Genomic DNA, 20,554 nt, shown 5'->3' on the forward strand with positions numbered 1-20,554 from the left:
TTCAAATATGAATACTGATTTGGTTTTTATACTTGATTTATATGTGGATACCACATTTCTCTCTTTATTATTATTATTTTTAATAAAATGCTGAAGTGGTAGGTAGATACAAGATAAAGGTAGAAAACATAGTTTAGTGTTGTAAGAGAGCACATGTAGATGATCAGGTGTGTGCCTGTAGACTATGTGTTAATCCAAGCTAGACCAGGGCAATAAAACATCCACGTATGCAGAAGATTTCTCTCAGAACGGGGGGGTGAGGTTCTAAGCCTCACCTCTGTTGATCCCCAATTTCTCACCTGATGGCCCCCCTGCGACTGTGCCTGTCTTAGGTTGTTCCTCCCTTGAGGAATCTTACCCGTCTCTGGCTAACCAGTCATCTTCCGGGGCCATACAGGGAAATGTGAAGTTGGTAAGTGAGAGAGAAGCCTTATTGTTTGAAAAAGTTAGCTTTTTACTTCTTTGCATATTTATGCCCTGTGGCTTCTATGCCCAGTATTTGTCTTGAGGTATCTTTACCACTTGGAAGAATTATGATACTCGGTAAATTTGATATGAGGCACGAATTCTATTTAAGGGTTGTAATTAGGAAGGAAGAAGAAAAGCTATAGAAGTAGCAGGCGGAAGAAAACATGGGAAGATTGATTATTTCTTTGATATATCTTCTTATAGAGTAACTTCAGCATGTATAGGTTTTAAGCTACTACTTAAATTGCACACACACATTAACATAATAGGAGTATAGTTACATAACCAAAGCATATCTGTAATTACCAGCCATCTGCAGTGAAACCAAGAAAACCAGTTAGGCACCTTAGGCATTTGTGAAAACTTATCTATGATATGGTGGATATTGTCCAACTGAACTTGAACAGTCTGAGAGAAATCAGACAAATTAAAACAACCCATTCCTGGGGACTGTTCACATGCCATATGTTCTTTTAACAATAAATAGTTTGTAGTTGTAAGACTTTGGAGCGCTACAATTTGCACTTCTCCAAATTCTTGGTTGAGTTCCAACAGTATAGATCCAGTCCAATTTTGTTGTTTTACTGTATGCACAGGCCAGCTTAGATATCTCCTTCCTCATTCCCATGGCAGGTCCAGGAACTGGTGGGATGAGTGCATCTACAGCTGTAGCAGTGCGTGGATCTTTGTTGGGGTTTTTTGATGATCATCTTCTGGCATGAGTCTTCCAGAGGGTGCAGATGTTGGAAGTTCTTTTTCATATCGTATCTTAGTTCATTTTCGGGGTAGCCCAATTAGGCTTTGATCCTCTGTATAAACACAAACAGACCCTTTGCCTACACTTTTATATGCCCTTTATACCCTTGTGTAGAACTCGTTGGAGGTTACCACACAGGAACTGCCCTTTTTTTTTTTTTTTTGCTATCACTAATCTACACTTACATGACGAATATTATGTTTACTAGGCTCTCCCCTATACCAGGTCTCCCCTATAAACCCCTTTACAGTCACAGTCCATCAGCATAGCAAAATGTTGTAGAATCACTACTTGCCTTCTCTGTGTTGTACAGCCCTCCCTTTTCTCCTACCCCCCCATGCATGTTAATCTTAATACCCCCCTACTTCTCCCCCCCTTATCCCTCCCTACCCACCCATCCTCCCCAGTCCCTTTCCCTTTGGTACCTGTTAGTCCATTCTTGAGTTCTGTGATTCTGCTGCTGTTTTGTTCCTTCAGTTTTTCCTTTGTTCTTATATTCCACAGATAAGTGAAATCATTTGGTATTTCTCTTTCTCCGCTTGGCTTGTTTCACTGAGCATAATACCCTCCAGCTCCATCCATGTTGCTGCAAATGATTGGATTTGCCCTTTTCTTATAGCTGAGTAGTATTCCATTGTGTATATGTACCACATCTTCTTTATCCATTCATCTATTGATGGACATTTAGGTTGCTTCCAATTCTTGGCTATTGTAAATAGTGCTGCAATAAACATAGGGGTGCATCTGTCTTTCTCAAACTTGATTGCTGCATTCTTAGGGTAAATTCCTAGGAGTGCAATTCCTGGGTCAAATGGTAAGTCTGTTTTGAGCATTTTGATGTACCTCCATACTGCTTTCCACAATGGTTGAACTAACTTACATTCCCACCAGCAGTGTAGGAGGGTTCCCCTTTCTCCACAGCCTCGCCAACATTTGTTGTTGTTTGTCTTTTGGATGGCAGCCATCCTTACTGGTGTGAGGTGATACCTCATTGTAGTTTTAATTTGCATTTCTCTGATAATTAGCGATGTGGAGCATCTTTTCATGTGTCTGTTGGCCATCTGTATTTCTTTTTTGGAGAACTGTCTGTTCAGTTCCTCTGCCCATTTTTTAATTGGGTTATTTGTTTTTTGTTTGTTGAGGCGTGAGAGCTCCTTATATATTCTGGACGTCAAGCCTTTATCGGATGTGTCATTTTCAAATATATTCTCCCATACTGTAGGGATCCTTCTTGTTCTATTGATGGTGTCTTTTGCTGTACAGAAGCTTTTCAGCTTAATATAGTCCCACTTACTCATTTTTGCTGTTGTTTTCCTTGCCCGGGGAGATATGTTCAAGAAGAGGTCACTCATGTTTATGTCTAAGAGGTTTTCGCCTATGTTTTCTTCCAGGAGTTTAATGGTTTCATGGCTTACATTCAGGTCTTTGATCCATTTTGAGTTTACTTTTGTATATGGGGTTAGACAATGGTCCAGTTTCATTCTCCTACATGTAGCTGTCCAGTTTTGCCAGCACCACCTGTTGAAGAGACTGTCATTTCGCCATTGTATGTCCATGGCTCCTTTATCAAATATTAATTGACCATATATGTCTGGGTTAATGTCTGGATTCTCTAGTCTGTTCCATTGGTCTGTGGCTCTGCTCTTGTGCCAGTACCAAATTGTCTTGATTACTATGGCTTTATAGTAGAGCTTGAAGTTGGGGAGTGAGATCCCCCCTACTTTATTCTTCTTTCTCAGGATTGCTTTGGCTATTTGGGGTCTTTGGTGTTTCCATATGAATTTTTGAATTATTTGTTCCAGTTCATTGAAGAATGTTGCTGGTAGTTTCATAGGGATTGCATCAAATCTGTATATTGCTTTGGGCAGGATGGCCATTTTAACGATATTAATTCTTCCTAGCCACGAGCATGGGATGAGTTTCCATCTGTTAGTGTCCCCTTTAATTTCTCTTAAGAGTGACTTGTAGTTTTCAGAGTATAAGTCTTTCACTTCTTTGGTTAGGTTTATTCCTAGGTATTTTATTTTTTTTGATGCAATTGTGAATGGAGTTGTTTTCCTGATTTCTCTTTCTGTTGGTTCATTGTTAGTATATAGGAAAGCCACAGATTTCTGTGTGTTGATTTTGTATCCTGCAACTTTGCTGTATTCCGATATCAGTTCTAGTAGTTTTGGGGTGGAGTCTTTGGGGTTTTTTATGTACAGTATCATGTCATCTGCAAATAGTGACAGTTTAACTTCTTCTTTACCAATCTGGATTCCTTGTATTTCTTTATTTTGTCTGATTGCCGTGGCTAGGACCTCCAGTACTATGTTAAATAACAGTGGAGAGAGTGGGCATCCCTGTCTAGTTCCCGATCTCAGAGGAAATGCTTTCAGCTTCTCGCTGTTCAATATAATGTTGGCTGTGGGTTTATCATAGATGGCCTTTATTATGTTGAGGTACTTGCCCTCTATTCCCATTTTGCTGAGAGTTTTTAACATGAATGGATGTTGAACTTTGTCAAATGCTTTTTCAGCATCTATGGAGATGATCATGTGGTTTTTGTCTTTCTTTTTGTTGATGTGGTGGATGATGTTGATGGACTTTCGAATGTTGTACCATCCTTGCATCCCTGGAATGAATCCCACTTGGTCATGGTGTATGATCCTTTTGATGTATTTTTGAATTCGGTTTGCTAATATTTTGTTGAGTATTTTTGCATCTACGTTCATCAGGGATATTGGTCTGTAGTTTTCTTTTTTGGTGGGGTCTTTGCCTGGTTTTGGTATTAGGGTGATGTTAGCTTCATAGAATGAGTTTGGGAGTATCCCCTCCTCCTCTATTTTTTGGAAGACTTTAAGGAGAATGGGTATTATGTCTTCCCTGTATGTCTGATAAAATTCTGAGGTAAATCCATCTGGCCCGGGGGTTTTGTTCTTTGGTAGTTTTTTGATTACCTCTTCAACTTCATTGCTGGTAATTGGTCTGTTTAGATTTTCTGTTTCTTCCTGGGTCAATCTTGGAAGGTTATATTTTTCTAGGAAGTTGTCCATTTCTCCTAGGTTTCCCAGCTTGTTAGCATATAGGTTTTCATAGTATTCTCCAATAATTCTTTGCATTTCCGTGGGGTCCGTCGTGATTTTTCCTTTCTCGTTTCTGATACTGTTGATTTGTGTTGACTCTCTTTTCTTCTTAATAAGTCTGGCTAGAGGCTTATCTATTTTGTTTATTTTCTCGAAGAACCAGCTCTTGGTTTCATTGATTTTTGCTATTGTTTTATTCTTCTCAATTTTATTTATTTCTTCTCTGATCTTTATTATGTCCCTCCTTCTGCTGACCTTAGGCCTCATCTGTTCTTCTTTTTCCAATTTCGATAATTGTGACATTAGACCATTCATTTGGGATTGCTCTTCCTTTTTTAAATATGCTTGGATTGCTATATACTTTCCTCTTAAGACTGCTTTTGCTGTGTCCCACAGAAGTTGGGGCTTAGTGTTGTTGTTGTCATTTGTTTCCATATATTGCTGGATCTCCATTTTGATTTGGTCATTGATCCATTGATTATTTAGGAGCATGTTGTTAAGCCTCCATGTGTTCGTGAGCCTCTTTGCTTTCTTTGTACAGTTTATTTCTAGTTTTATGCCTTTGTGGTCTGAAAAGTTGGTTGGTAGGATTTCAATCTTTTGGAATTTTCTGAGGCTCTTTTTGTGGCCTAGTATGTGGTCTATTCTGGAGAATGTTCCATGTGCACTTGAGAAGAATGTATATCCCGCTGCTTTTGGATGTAGAGTTCTATAGATGTCTATTAGGTCCATCTGCTCTACTGTGTTGTTCAGTGCTTCCGTGTCCTTACTTATTTTCTTCCCAGTGGATCTATCCTTTGGGGTGAGTGGTGTGTTGAAGTCTCCTAGAATGAATGCATTGCAGTCTATATCCTCCTTTAGTTCTGTTAGTATTTGTTTCACATATGCTGGTGCTCCTGTGTTGGGTGCATATATATTTAGAATGGTTATATCCTCTTGTTTGACTGAGCCCTTTATCATTATGTAGTGTCCTTCTTTATCTCTTGTTACTTTCTTTGTTTTGAAGTCTATTTTGTCTGATATTAGTACTGCAACCCCTGCTTTCTTCTCACTGTTGTTTGCTTGAAATATGTTTTTCCATCCCTTGACTTTTAGTCTGTACATGTCTTTGGGTTTGAGGTGAGTTTCTTGTAAGCAGCATATAGATGGGTCTTGCTTTTTTATCCATTCTGTTACTCTGTGTCTTTTGATTGGTGCATTCAACCCATTAACATTTAGGGTGACTATTGAAAGATATGTACTTATTGCCATTGCAGGCTTTAAATTCGTGGTTACCAAAGGTTCAAGGTTAGCCTCTTTAGTATCTTACTGCCTAACTTAGCTCGCTTATTGAGCTGTTATATACACTGTCTGGAGATTCTTTTCTTCTCTCCCTTCTTGTTCCTCCTCCTCGATTCTTCATATGTTGGGTGTTTTGTGCTGTGCTCCTTCTAGGAGTGCTCCCATCTAGAGCAGTCCCTGTAAGATGTTCTGTAGAGGTGGTTTGTGGAAAGCAAATTCCCTCAGCTTTTGTTTGTCTGGGAATTGTTTAATCCCACCGTCATATTTGAATGATAGTCGTGCTGGATACAGTATCCTTGGTTCAAGGCCCTTCTGTTTCATTGTATTAAATATATCATGCCATTCTCTTCTGGCCTGTAGGGTTTCTGTTGAGAAATCTGACGTTAGCCTGATGGGTTTCCCTTTATAGGTGACCTTTTTCTCTCTAGCTGCCTTTAACACTCTTTCCTTGTCCTTGATCTTTGCCATTTTAATTATTATGTGTCTTGGTGTTGCCCTTCTTGGATCCTTTCTGTTGGGGGTTCTGTGTATTTCCGTGGTCTGTTTGATTACTTCCTCCCCCAGTGTGGGGAAGTTTTCAGCAATTATTTCTTCTAAGATACTTTCCATCTCTTTGCCTCTCTCTTCTTCTTCTGGGACCCCTATAATACGGATATTGCTCCTTTTAGATTGGTCACACAGTTCTCTTAATATTGTTTCATTCCTGGAGATCCTTTTGTCTCTCTCTATGTCAGCTTCCATGCGTTCCTGTTCTCTGATTTCAATTCCATCAATGGCCTCTTGCATTCTATCCATTCTGCTTATAAACCCTTCCAGAGTTTGTTTCATTTCTGCGATCTCCTTTCTGGCATCTGTGATCTCCTTCCGAACTTCATCCCATTTCTCTTGCGTATTTCTCTGCATCTCTGTCAGCATGTTTATGATTCTTATTTTGAATTCTTTGTCAGGAAGACTGGTTAGGTCTGTCTCCTTCTCTGGTGTTGTCTCTGTGATCTTTGTCTGCCTGTAGCTTTGCCTTTTCATGGTGATAGGAATAGTCTGCAGAACTGGGACGAGTGACGGCTGGAAGGACTTCCTTTCTTGTTGGTTTGTGGCCCTCCTCTCCTGGGAGAACAGCGACCTCTAGTGGCTTGTCCTGCGCAGCTGCGCGCAGACAGGGTTTCTGCTTCCTGCCCGGCTGCTATGGAGTTAATCTCCGCTGTTGCTGTGGGCGTGGCCTGGCTCGGGCAGCTACTCCAAAATGGTGGGGTCGCGTTGGAGCAGGAGCTGCTGGGAGGCTATTTATCTCCGTAAGGGGCCTCCCTGCTCCCTGCAGCCCAGGGGTTAGGGTGCCCAGAGGTCCCGGATTCCCTACCTCTGGATTAAGTGGCCCGTCCTGCCCCTTTAAGACTTCCAAAAAGCACCCGCCAAAACAAAACAACGACCACAAAAAAAAACAAGAAAAATATTTTTTTAATTAAAAAAAAAAAAAAAAAATTTTTATTTAAAAAAAAAAAAGGTGGTCGTTCGTTTTTCTTTATTCTCCGGTGCCAGCCTCAGGCCTCTGCTCACCGGTCTTTCTGCCCTGTTTCCCTAATATTGGGGTCCCTGTCCCTTTAAGACTTCCAAACAGCGCTTGCCAAAACAAAGCAGCAAAAAAGCAAAAAAAAAAAAAATGGTCGCGCGCTTTTCTTATGTCCTCTGTCGCCCAGCCTCCAGTGCCTGCTCACTGTTCTTGCTGCCCTGTTTTCCCAGTATCGAGGGCCCTACACTCTGGCCCGGATGGCGGGGGCTGGGTGTTCGGCAGTCCTGGGCTCTGTCTCCCTCCCGCTCTGCCTGCTCTTCTCCCGCCGGGAGCTGGGGGGAGGGGCGCTCGGCTCCCGCGGGGCCGGGGCTTGTATCTTACCCCCTTCGCGAGGCGCTGGGTTCTCTCAGGTGTGGATGTGGTCTGGATATTGTCCTGTGTCCTCTGGTCTTTATTCTAGGAAGGGTTGTCTTTGTTATATTTTCATAGATATATGTTGTTTTGGGAGGAGATTTCCGCTGCTCTACTCACGCCGCCATCTTCCGCCCCCGACCGGGTGGTTATTTATTTATGGGAAGAATATAAGAAATCTACCCTCTTAACAAAATTTTAAGAATATAATACAGCACTGTTAACTATAGGCACTGTGTTATACAGCTCATCTCTAGAACTTACCCATCTTGTAAATTAAAACTTCATACCTGTAGAAGATAACTCTACAGTTCCCCCAAACTCTGGCAACCCGCCATCTATTAATACATTATGTCCCACTCAATCAGGGAAAAGGTATTCCGTAAGTACAAATGCCCACTAAATTTTTAGGTTTTGTTCATTTTTAGAAGTGAGCAACATGAAGTGGGTTCAAAGAAGAATCAGGGACACTATTAAAATGTTATATAAGCTAAGTGGTTCCTCACAGTTCTTTTCAGGGAATCCATGAGATCAAAATTGTTTTCCTAATAATACTAAGATGGTATTTGTCTTTTTCACACTCATTGTCTCATAAATGTATAGTGTTTTTGGAGTCCACGTGTGTCATATCCAGTAGAGTGAATGCAGAAGCAAGTATGAGCGCTCAGCTGTCTTTTATTAAGCCACACATTCTAGAGATTTGCAAAAATGTGAAACAGCACCGTTCTTCTCACCAAATTACTCTTGTTTTGGAAAATATACTTTTTCATAAAATATGTTCGTTATTTTTAATGTCATGAGTTTGTTACAAAATACATTAAAATTTTTTCAGTTTTATTTCTAAAATGCTAACTGAAATTAATATGAACCATGTAAACAAAAACTTATTGAAGTCCCCAGTGATTTTTAAGAGTGTATAAAGGTCTTGAGACAAACATTTTTGAGAACCACTTAATTACTATCAACTATTTGAAGGGATCTTTTTGTTAGTCTTTACATCCACAGCAGCCAGAATTTAATTGATACTACAGCAGAAAGAGAACTTTCCTCAATGAATAATTGTTAAATCTTTGACTAGATTGTCAGGAAAGTTTATATATTTTATGATGTATAACATCCTTCTAATCTTATCTAATATTAAAAGTAAATAATCCTTCTTTCCTTTTCTTCCCGAAGTTCTGTATTTCTCTATGGCTTGTCAATAATTTGATGACTAATTTTTCAATAGAAATCAGAAAGGAGAGGTTATCAAAATGCAAATTTGATTAAACCAGTGCTTTCCAATTAATATTCTGTTCATATATTGTTTTCTTTACACATTTTTATTTTGAAAAGCTGTTAGCAGAATCTACATTTTATTGGGTTATATCCTCTGACATATACAGAAGAAATAAGGGAGAAATAAATCCCAAAAAACTAAATGCATTTTAGTCCAAACATTTTAGTCCTTGATGAACAGCTAGATCACATTGCATCCCCCTTCACGGGAGGAAAGCTTATGTCAACATCATCTGCTTCTATTTATGAAAATTCCCCAAAGGCACAAAGATGATGGGCTTTAGTTGCTTCTCATCCTCGTGTGGTAGGTAGTAGCATGCTTAAAACGATGATTGGGTTTTAAATATTGGAATGCTGAAAAATACTTTATTTCTGGCACTGAGGGTTGCTAATGCAATTTTTTGGTTTTTAAATTTATGGCTCGTTTGACCTTGTCTCCTCCCCAAATAATAAAAACAAGAGCAGTATTGTCTTTCTGCTGTCTTGAGTCTTTTGTTTAGTGCTTTTTGTAGTGTCCTAGAGAGTTACTAGCTCTGGGATTCTCTTTGCCCATTAGAAGCTGCAATTACTTTTATGGTCCTGAGGCCCAAGGCCCTTGGCTAAACTAGCCTGTGACATTTTGGAGAATGCCTCTTCAGATTTGACATCTGAGCATGATATGAAATCTCAAGAGCAGTGGCCTTCAAAACTCCCAGAAGTTTTTAGTACACCCCCCTCCCAAAGGGCCTTTGATATCACCATTTACAAAAACAAACTCAAGATGTGGACACTAAGCTGGCATTAAACAGCCAGTATTTTTTGATACTGGTCATCTGGTTAATTTTATTCTTAGGTAAGGAGACAGCCTGGAGGACGGGAAGCATTAAGGAGAGGCTTACAGATTTTTTGAGTCATCGCCTGCCTTCGAATAGAAGTGGTTCTTGGGATTCGGGGTGCTGCAGGGACACACAGCATATATAGGTTACTCAGACAGAACCAACCTCACAGTGCAGTTAAACTCAATATGTGATTCCATCGCCCACACATTGATCTCCTACTTGCTTCTTCCAAAAAACCCTTAACTCCAACTTAAACTACTTATATCTGATGAGTAATACAGATTTAGTAGAGGTATTCTGGGACGTACATGTAACAGCACATTTCTCTGGCCACTGACAGAAGTTTCTCATCTGTTCTTTCTCTCCTACCACAAGCTCTTCCTATGCCTCTCCAGTTAGCTCTGGTTCCATCTTCCCAGCCAGCCTTACAAACCTCTGTGGCACCTTACACCTTTCACAAGACAAATTCTAACTGATAGCATTCAGCAAACCCGAAACCTAGTAATTAACCAAACTAAGAATACCTATAGTCTCCTTAGCTTTTTCTGTGGGAGACTGAAATTTATCCTGCCACAAAGATGGTAGAAACCTCTTCTCAATTTTCATCTTCCCATTCTCTTCTTACCTCATGCATCCATGGTAACAGTCACCACCCTTTCCCAGTCCCGCAATGAAGCTTTGAAGAGTTTGTTTTTATTCAGGTACATACACAGCAGGAAATATTTGCACATAATTCACTTAGGGCCAGAATTTTTTGGCTATAGGTTAGCCTGTGGAATTAAACAGAGCAGCTCAGTGCCAAGAAATACTTCATTCTTTCATTGCCTAAACATTGTTTAAGTGTCCAGTTGTGCCAGACACTTGTATTAAAAAACTTTACAATCGGTTTTCTTCAGAAGTTTTGAAATCAAACCAACAGTAAACTGCGTAAAAATTTTAGTGTGTAATATTCTCCCTTTGTTTTCACTTAGGGGATCTGGAGCTGAGGCCCTCAGCATTCCTCATTATTGACCCTCTCTTGGGACTTTTGAAGATTCAAGAAACTCAAGATCTGGATGCTGGTGATTATGCATGTGTGGCTGTGAATGACGCTGGAAGAGCAACTGGCAAGATAACTCTGGATGTTGGCTGTAAGCATCGCAGCTGTGATAGAAAAATTGGTTTTGAAATTGATCTGCTCTTATTCCATGCTACTAAGTTTGAAATAATTGAAAAGAAATATTTGTCAGAACGGCAAAATTAGAGTTAGCCTTTCAGATCCTTCATAATGGCAGTTAGCATTTACCGAATGCTTTCTGTGTACCATTCACTGTACTAAGAAAGTTTATATGCGTTAGCTCACTCTCATAACAATTCTAGGAGGAAGATGCTATAATTAGCTCCGTTATATAGATACGGAAATGGAAGCTCAACAAGGCTGAGTAACTTGACCAGGTCACAGAGCAGTGGAGGGGCAGAGCCTGGATATTTGAACCCAGGTTGTCTGACTTCAGAGACTGTAGGCTTCACTAGTATATCATTTATTGCCAAACATTTTCCTATCAGGAGTCATCCATTCTACACCAAATTCTTAAGTATTAACATCTGGAGGCCAGAAATTAGACTTGGCCCTCAACCATAATTTGGAAACGATGATAACAAAGGTAGCAGACTGTACTTTTCCTTGCCTTTCTTTTTTTTTTTTTTTAACTCACTAGCAATGCATCCTCAGTATAAAGTACTAACTGCAAATAAATGTCAATGACTATGTGAAGGGTACAGCATGTGCATGGCAACTGTAGTCGGATTGCTCAAGTTGTCTCTCCCTTTGTCTCTCTGTCTCCTTGTTTGTTGAAAAAAAAAATCTGCATTGTGTTGTAACACATGAAATAAAACAGAGCTTGCTTTGTACGAAAAAGAACCTGGCAGCTCAATTTTAACAGATAATTCAAATGTTTGTTTCACTTAAATTTATAAAATATGACATTTTGTAAAATTGTATTTTCAACTATATTTGATGATTTTCACTCCAAAGCTTTTTTTTTTTAAACAACAGTTAGGAACTGTAATGAAAATGCTTTTTTTTAAGGATAAAGTAACACAAAACAGTTTAGTTCTATTATCTTAATTCTTTAAATGAAAATCATGGCCCTCTAAACTTAATATTTTATTTTATATAAACTAAATTTTTCCTCCTGGGATCTTTCATGATCCCTTTACCCCCGGGCTGTCTGATGAACACTGCTTCCTTTGTAATTACGCACTTTGGGGAGAATCAGCAAAACTGGAAATGGCCACAAAAATCGCTGCAGAATCTGTCTAGGGCCCAGCAAGATGTGTTTGAACCTTGGTGAAACTCTGTGGTTATTAAAAAGTGCCTTGGAAATAAGATTGGAATCTCTGGGTGGAGGATTATCTGAATCTACCAGCAGAATATAAAACACAAGTAATACTGCAGAAACGTAAGGCCCAAATGAAGGGGTCACTAAGTATAGAATTCCTGTTTTCAAGAAACAGATAAAGTACATTTCAATTTCAACATTTTGAGTTCTGCTTCTCCCTCGTTCTTGCATAGATATTTTACATATACCCAACATTCTTTTAGACATCTCTACATCTTGAGGAGGAGGGAAATAGCCTCAGTAGTTGTTCCCAGAAAAAAGAAATGACACCCTCACCTGCCTCCAGAATTGCAGAAAATCTAAATATTTTATGCATTTCTTTGCTTACTTCCTGCCTTTCTGATTATCTCTTCAGCGTCTGGACTTTTCAGATTGTTTCTTCTGACTAGTAAAAAACCCTGCAGGGGTTGGAGCTGTCTGTGTCGGAGTGACTTGCATTGGGTTAGAAAGTATCCTAACAAATGTTTTTTATTTATCCTTCATTCCTTGAACCAAATTTTGCTTTAGCTTCTCTTTTATGCAAGATCTTGATTCTCTATGATGCTTTCTAAAACAATGGCTTTCTCAACTTCTATTCCGGTAATTGTCCTGATGGAACCATTGACATAAACTCATTTGTTTAGTTTACTATAGCTTAGATATATAACACTGATAGGTCAGTGTTAACTATCACCAGACAACTTTACATTAGGATTAGTTCCATTCGTGTTTCAATTATACATTATTTCCTTAATTAGAATCCTGATCATTATAGCTCACAAAGTTTAATTAGACCTTGTCTGTCCACTTAAAACTATTGTTACATATCCTAGCAGATATAAGATGTAGCTGCCAAAATTCATGCAAATCCCAGTAGAGGTGACAGTAGTAGTATCCCTATTAGCTTTAAAAACAAACAAAAAACCAAAAATTTCCCCAGAATATATAGTGGTTAAGAGAATAGGCTTTGGGGAGAGACTGGGTTTTTGCTTTCCTTTTAATGGTACCTACCTTACAGGTAGGTTGTACAGATAAAATGAAGCCTCACCACCTATGTGCATTTGGGGCATGTCAGCAGTTGCTCTGTTCTTCTGACACTGCTTCGTGGGACATGTGTCAAATAGGTATATATCATCTTCAAAAACCAAGTGGTCATTTTGACCCTTTTAGTCTTGAAAAATAATATGGAAATACATCTACACTAGTGGCTTAGTATTTAAGATTAAGCATTAGGCTTTTGATATGAAAGTCACTGTTTCAACTTGATTTTTTTTTTTTTGGAAGGGTTGAGACAATTTAAAGACTGTTAGCAGTCCATTAATTAATCAGTTGAGTTCCAAAACACTTGGGCACAAATTTAAGTAGCTTATGGCTTCAGAAGAAAAACATGCTTTTATATGTATCATGTAGTTCCTTGGGCTTTCAGATTGTTTTTCTGGGCCTATTACTCTACATCGACAGTACTAGATAAAAAAAATAATAGAAAGGCTGTATTACATGATTGTTGGGTTCTAGCTTCTCTCGTGAGCCTCCATTTTCCTATTTCTCATCACCATGGCTTTAGGTTATGGGCATTTCCAGTCAATAGAGAAAGATACCAATGCTTTTGCACCCTTTTAGAAAAGAGGTGGTGAATTGTGAAGTCATTTGGAAGAGAAGATTGGCTACCTCACGCAAAAAGTGGGCCTGGCAGTGATGTTATTTGTAGCATTCCGCCCATGCAGGGTTTGTGTCTTAGACTGTGGTTTCATGTTTCATGGTTTGGTTGAAACACAACATTATGTTCAGCCATTTTAGGAGAGAAAATCCTTGTTTGATTAACATAATGCAAGAATTCCCATAGCAGATCTATATCTAATTATCACTGAAAGAACTAGGATAATTTTATGGAATAGATTTTGAGCAACATGGTCAATCTGTTTATAACTTTCATATTTTCAAAATAATGTGATGCACAGCCATATCTATTCATGACAACACAGCTATATCATGCATTAACTGTGCAGTTCTCAAATACTTTGGGGATCACAGTACATCCAGCATGATCCTGACAGACTCTGCACAGAAAGCAAAATTGAAATCAACAATACATACATTAAACTCCAGAACTAAGATTTAATAAAGTAACTCAACAATCTATATGATCAATGATGGTGAATATTTGGGTGATTATTGCATACTAAATGATTAATAAAGACAGACTCTTTTAACGATGTGAGATAGGACATGCTATTACCCCTTTTTTTGTTCACGAGGGGATCTAGACTGGAGGAGGCAAAATATTTCCCAAGTTTACAGACTTAGAAATAGTGAAACTGCCATTTGAAACTACCTAGTGAGCTATAACTTTATACAACACAACCTCCTCTGTACAAGTCCTGCATTTTTACTACAATCATTGCTGCTGCCTTTCTCCCGAGTTCCGTAAATCTCTTCACCATCCACCCAATGTAATTCACTTGGAGTCCAAATTGGCTACACTCAGGAGTAGAAAGTATTTAAAAGGCTTCTTGGCCTGAGTTGGGAGCTGCTTCATTTCTGAGGTTTGCTTGTTGCTGATGCTGACTTGGCTGCTTTCCTAGTGCCTGGTACTCTCATTTCCCTTGTAGTCTGGGACCAGTAGATATAGTCCCTGACCTCGTGCTTGTCTTGCGTCTGACACTGTTCCTGAAGCTCCTGCACCACAGATGACTTCTCCCATCTTAACTGAGTTTTACGGGCATGACTTGAGCTCTGCTTATCTTTTCATTACAATTTGTTCTTGCCTTTCTTGGTTCTGAAAATCCTTATGTGCCTCCATTTTCGTTAGTGCTCTGTTTGATTGTGTCGGTAAGCTCGATTTCCTCCCACGTATTTGGTTAATCCCAGGTTTCGGCATGTATTTCTGCTCTTCTGGAATTTATAATCTGTCTCATCTGTGCCCATACTCTGAGCCTGACATATCCTGAGGCTTTTATATTTAACCTCTATTTTTTAGAAAAGCAAGTGGCTCTAGAACAAATTACTGCTATCACTTCAGAGAAAAGTTAACTAGGCCTTACATACGTAGGGTAAGCAAAGGCTTTATAAACTATTTTTAAAATGTTTTTTTGCTAGTGCTTATTATTTTTATCTCAGGTTCCTGTATAGGTGGATTAAGAGAAATCTAAACACAGATTCATTACTACTTTGTAAAAACATATTACTCAGTCACAGTATTTAATTTTATTTATTTAGGTTCAATAAACAAATAATAGAGCTTCTACAATTACCATATTTTCCCCAAAAGTGCAAGTTCAAATGTACTAGATCAAGGCTATTATCATCATATGCACTTACATGCACGCGCGCTCGCACACACACACACACACACACACGTTTACTGTTGAAATGTTTGATTGAGTCAGTATTGATTCAATCATTCCCAAGTATCTAGCAGCCATATATCATACACAAAGTACTATGTTGATTGTTATAAAAGGTAAGTTGCAGATATAAACTCTCTAGGGAAAACTAAAAATATAGTCTAATAAAAGGCTGAATGTTGTATGTGTGTTGCCATGACAGTGGTAAAGAGTGAGTTCTCTGAAACCTAATAGAGGAAGAAATCATATCCACTGGGGAACTGCCATTTGAAACCACCTGGTGGGGATGGTAAGCGATAGCACTGGGAGGGCCCTCTGAACCAGACTAAGAATTATCAATATTTCAATAGCCAGATGTCAGCATACATTGCATTTGAAAGGGATGGCAATAACATAAGTCTGTGAGAAAGGTCAGCCCTTGTTTGGAGAAGAGAAGACTTGAGAGATCCTGATTGTCCAGGGAATAGGATTCGTGTAGGGAAGTAATGGGAGATAAGGCTGCACAGTTGGAGGAGGTACTTTAGCCCTAAGTAACGAAGCACTCATACTGGTCTGGAAACAACTACACATCCAAGCCCCAGAATTCCCATCGAGAAGGAAAGAAGTGATCTCTGCACCCATTCTTACTAGCCTGCTAAACACCTTGAGTGTTGTACGAACCCCATAGAAAGAGGGAGATTGACAACATGACAAAGAATTGTGACTAGAGTCAGATTTATCTGGTTTTCAATCCTAACTCCACTCTTCAACTCCATGTGACACTTAGCAAATTAACTGTCTCAGTTTCTTCATCTGTAAAATTGGACTAATAGCAGTACTTAATTCATAGAGACATTGTGAAGATTAAATGAGATAATTAATGGAAAACAATATAGTCTCTGGCTCTGTAAGTGATAGTTGTTGTAATTCCTAACCAATATCCACTTTGACATTATCAAGGAGACCACCCTTGAGGACCTCCTCTTCGGGTCCTACAGGAGCAGGTTTCATGAATTACCTCCAATAGCACCCTATATATTTCTCTGGGCTTGATGCCTCAGACATCTTTACTCATGAATTATGGAAGATATATTAAGAGTCTCATATATCTGGGCTTGCTGACTGCCTTCCCCTTACAGTGCATTCCCGTTTTCCAAGATGTACCTCTGATGTATTTCTAATTCTTCTTCCTGGTTTCTGTGGTTACCTGAATTATGTGGATAACTATAGCCTTCTTCTCTATAAGTTTATAATTCTTAAGTCATCTTTTAACTCTAAGATATTAAGCACTCACTGTTCTCCCTTTATCAAATACTGTATTCTGTTACTTTAATTTGTATCATTGATTCTCAAGTTTGAATTTCTTTGACTCAAAAATGTGAACGTCATTGAGATGTAAGAATGATCTAGAACAAAGATACAATATACAATTAAATACTGCTAACTTGTTACATACTGATGCATTGAAGAATAAATTCTGGAATGAATTGTTCATTTAAAAATTTGACCAAAAAAGAGTAAATTTTGAAAAATATCAAAAATATTTCACTACAGGGCAAACTGATTTTTAAGAACATTTAAATATTTGTGTAGTATGACATACTAAAATTTAAAACAAATTTATAAAATAAAAGATGCCCTATATTTAAAGGAACCTTCATTTAAATTCCCATTCTTTTCATCAGTTATCACTTTAAGGAAATAATAGAACTTCTTGTGCCTCTATTCAATTCACACAAAAAAGAAATATCTGCTATTTCAGGAGCAGACAAGAATATGTAAAGGTAAATGAATAACATTATATGAACAATTATTTGATTCATATTCAGTGTGTTGACAGTTTAATAATTAAGTTTACACTTAATATGCCTATATACTATCCCTATGACTTTTTTTGCTTGTTTATTTTAAATATCTTCCAGCACCTCCAGTTTTCATTCAAGAACCTGTTGATGTGTCTATGGAAATTGGCTCAAATGTGACATTACCTTGCTATGTCCAGGGTTATCCAGAACCAAAGATTAAATGGCGAAGATTAGACAATATGCCAATCTTCTCAAGCCCCTTTTCAGTGAGTTCCATCAGCCAGCTAAGAACAGGAGCTCTCTTTATTTCAAGTACGTTAAAGGAAATATATTTTGTACAAGTTTGTACGTATCTATTGTGCATTCATGTTTCATATATAGGTATTGCTATATTTAAAATAGTGAATTAATCTTGCCAATACGTTTTGTGTTTGCTGCATTTCACTTCAAAATAGTATTGAACTCTTACGTTTGGAAATTGTCATAAATGATAGTTATATTTTATTCAAATTTATGTCATATCATAAAGTTTTATGAAGCAATATAACTTGTCATATTTCACTGTTTCTTACTGTAAATGGAGTCACCTGGGCCTCTAGGTGAATAAGTGATCACACTTATTTGACTTTTGTAACAAGTGTTGTATAAAAAGGTAAAATATTACTAGTAAACTCTAATGAATTATTTTTTACTCCAATGTATAACCGCATGCATAGGGACTCTATAGCCTATGGAAACTCCATGATTAAAGTTATATCTACCTGGAGTAGAAGATTTTTTTAAAAGCCACATACTCCATCATCCAGAAAGCTTACTTATAAGCTATTATATGTCATATTCAGATATTTGTAAACACTTTGTACTTTTCAAATAATATTAAGAATATTTGAATAGTGGTATTGGAGAAATGAAAACAGATGATTAATTGGCTTTTAAGAGTAATTGCATCTTTGGGGTATTTTGTAGAAAGCCTGTAATAAGTGATTTCCATGTTTAATTAACAATATGAAATGTACATCAGCCATGTAAACTTCCAATTTCAAATTAAATTAATTACAATTGCTTAAGTGTTCAGTTCTAAGCAAGGTCTTGCGGTGAACACAGAAGTTGAATCAGGAATCTCTCACTCAGGCATTTTACAATTCACCATCTGAGTAGACAGTCATAAAAGTTCCAACTGGGAAGTACTCCTGAGATTGGGTCAGACTGTGTAGAACTTGAAATGTGCAGGTAAAGAAACATATTTGATGAGGTAGAAAAGCCCCCCACTAAGCATCATAGGCAAAAAAAGACATGAAAAAGTCTTGTTTCAGAACAACTCCTTTGCAGAATAGGAGAAGAGATGAGAGAGAGGGAAATATGGGGAGGCTTAGATATTATATAGGTAGGGTGATGGTAGTGATGAGAAATAGCCCAAAGGGAAACAAATTAGACCTGAAAACAAATGAATTAGAGGAGATAAAAGAAAAGGAAGAATAAAAGAGGGTAAAGGTTGACTAATGGTTATGCAATTGTCCAAATTAAATCATCCAGAAGGAAAGTAGAGATTAGAAGCTTAGTTCTCAATAGTAGTTTGTATTTACACACAAATTAATCAAGAGCTGATAATATGAAAAATATCTTGGTTAGAAGCAAAGTCTGACTTATCAGCCAGGTGATTTGCTGAATTTCCCTTTGCAAATAAATGTCTGCTGTTGTTTGCAGTGGGCACTGCCTGAGTTTACCAGATGCAGTTCTGCAGATATGTGCATGTGCTTAACAGAGGGGGAGAGACTTTGTTACTGTTCTTTATCTGAGTTAATACGGAAATATTCATAATGGGAAGCTACATTTTTCTGTGTTTATTTTAATTACGATATTGGCAAAGATGACAACTAATAATCTTCTCTTGCCTCCCCTATCACTTACAAGACAAGAACCACACTCTTTATAAGACACCAGGCCTCAGTCTCCTGACAGTAAACACACAACTTGTAACCTAGTAGTCCTCATCCTGATCCATCTAAAACCCTCATTAAGAACATTTTATAATATCCTTTCTATTGTACTGCAGAAAGTCTATATATTAGATCTACCTCTAGAATAAAAATTGTCTTAATAGCCAAAATATAGGACCAAGGAAAATAAAGTTACTTTTATTAAATTAATGCATATCTCAGGTAAATACTCTGACAATGCCTTCACAATGTATGTACATGTTTATGTATATCACCATGAATTTGACAGTTCAGTGAGGACTCATTCAGGAGTATGGAATTAATGTCAAAAAATCTCCAAGCTGATGCAGTGATTTTCCAAAATGGTGTGCAATTCTTGCCAAAGCTCCTTTTTTCTTGCACTTACATGGAGTTAGGTTGTAAGCTCATATAATTATAAACAAAGTAATCAAATCCATAAATTTCCAGTGGGGCATCCAAAAGTCTAGCTGGGCTTAAGATAATTGTTCCTTTCACGAATCTGCCCCATGTATCACCTCCCTAGTTTTGGCCCAATAAATGCCAATAGACTTCCCCCAAATACTGAGCCAACCAACCAGTCTCCTCTGCTAACCTCCAAAATGCCCCCAGGGTGGTGGTGCAGCTTCCCATTTCCTTGAACAGATCATGATTTTTCAAGTCACTTTTTAATCTCGCAGCCCTGCAAGTTTGGACTGCCCTTCCTCTGTTCTGCCTGCTGTTTAAGGTACAGCTCAGATATTACCTCCTATGCAAAGCCCTCCCTAACTCCTCTCCATGCCCCCAGTCACTGCTGTCTCTCTGCCCCCACAGCTCATTGTTGGAAACTCCTAGCGTTTATCGCACTGTGGTATGATTGTTGGTTTTTACACATGTGTTCTCCCCTAGAATGAGAAGCACCAGAAGGCGACACCGTATTTTCCACCCACAGATCTCAGCATTGTGCCTGGCACATAGTTTATGCTTCATACATGGTATTGAATGAATAAATGATCTCTTCTTTTTAGACTTATGGGCAAGTGATAAAGGAACCTATATTTGTGAAGCTGAAAACCAATTTGGAAAGATCCAGTCCCAGACAACAGTAACAGTGACAGGACTTGGTAAGATAAATTAAGTGCGTAGACCCCACACTCTTCAGAATCACCAGACTACTTTACACATCATTTATCATTTCTTGCCTGTGCCACTTTTTTTTTTTAAACCAGGTAAATATCTGATTACTAGATTAACCTTCGCTGCCCTATCCTATTTCATATTTCATAGGATGTTAGAATTGGAGATTACCACAGAGATCACCTGTTCCAAGCTCCTTATCTTCCATTTGAAGAAATGAAGGTCAATTTGAATAAATTGATTTAAGTCTAAATATACAGCTGTACACACACACACACACACACACACACACACACACACACACGAGTGGGAGAGTTCATTTCTGTTACCTTTTATACCGTTATTATTTCAATTGCATCAAATTACTTTTGTGTAAGATATGAAGTAAAATATAATATCATTTATTTCCAAGT

At 38.1% G+C, this 20,554-nt stretch overlaps 1 protein-coding gene across 5 annotated transcripts in view; it reads left to right on the forward strand.

Annotated features, from left to right (window-relative positions):
- The window catches only part of HMCN1 (hemicentin 1), a 420,069-nt gene that overhangs the window by 194,950 nt on the left and 204,565 nt on the right, over nucleotides 1-20,554 (forward strand). For all 5 annotated transcript variants that reach the window (XR_008999387.1, XM_057507948.1, XM_057507950.1 and 2 more), the window contains 3 exons: nucleotides 10,554-10,712; nucleotides 17,188-17,382; nucleotides 20,033-20,128. Coding sequence is in view for 4 of the 5 variants with exons in the window: in XM_057507948.1 (XP_057363931.1) it covers nucleotides 10,554-10,712; nucleotides 17,188-17,382; nucleotides 20,033-20,128 (450 nt within the window). In the remaining variant the exon portion in view is untranslated. The remainder of the gene's footprint in view (nucleotides 1-10,553; nucleotides 10,713-17,187; nucleotides 17,383-20,032; nucleotides 20,129-20,554) is intronic.

The sequence above is a fragment of the Manis pentadactyla genome, chromosome 9, assembly GCF_030020395.1.
Source record: "Manis pentadactyla isolate mManPen7 chromosome 9, mManPen7.hap1, whole genome shotgun sequence".
NCBI classification, from domain to species: domain Eukaryota; kingdom Metazoa; phylum Chordata; class Mammalia; order Pholidota; family Manidae; genus Manis; species Manis pentadactyla.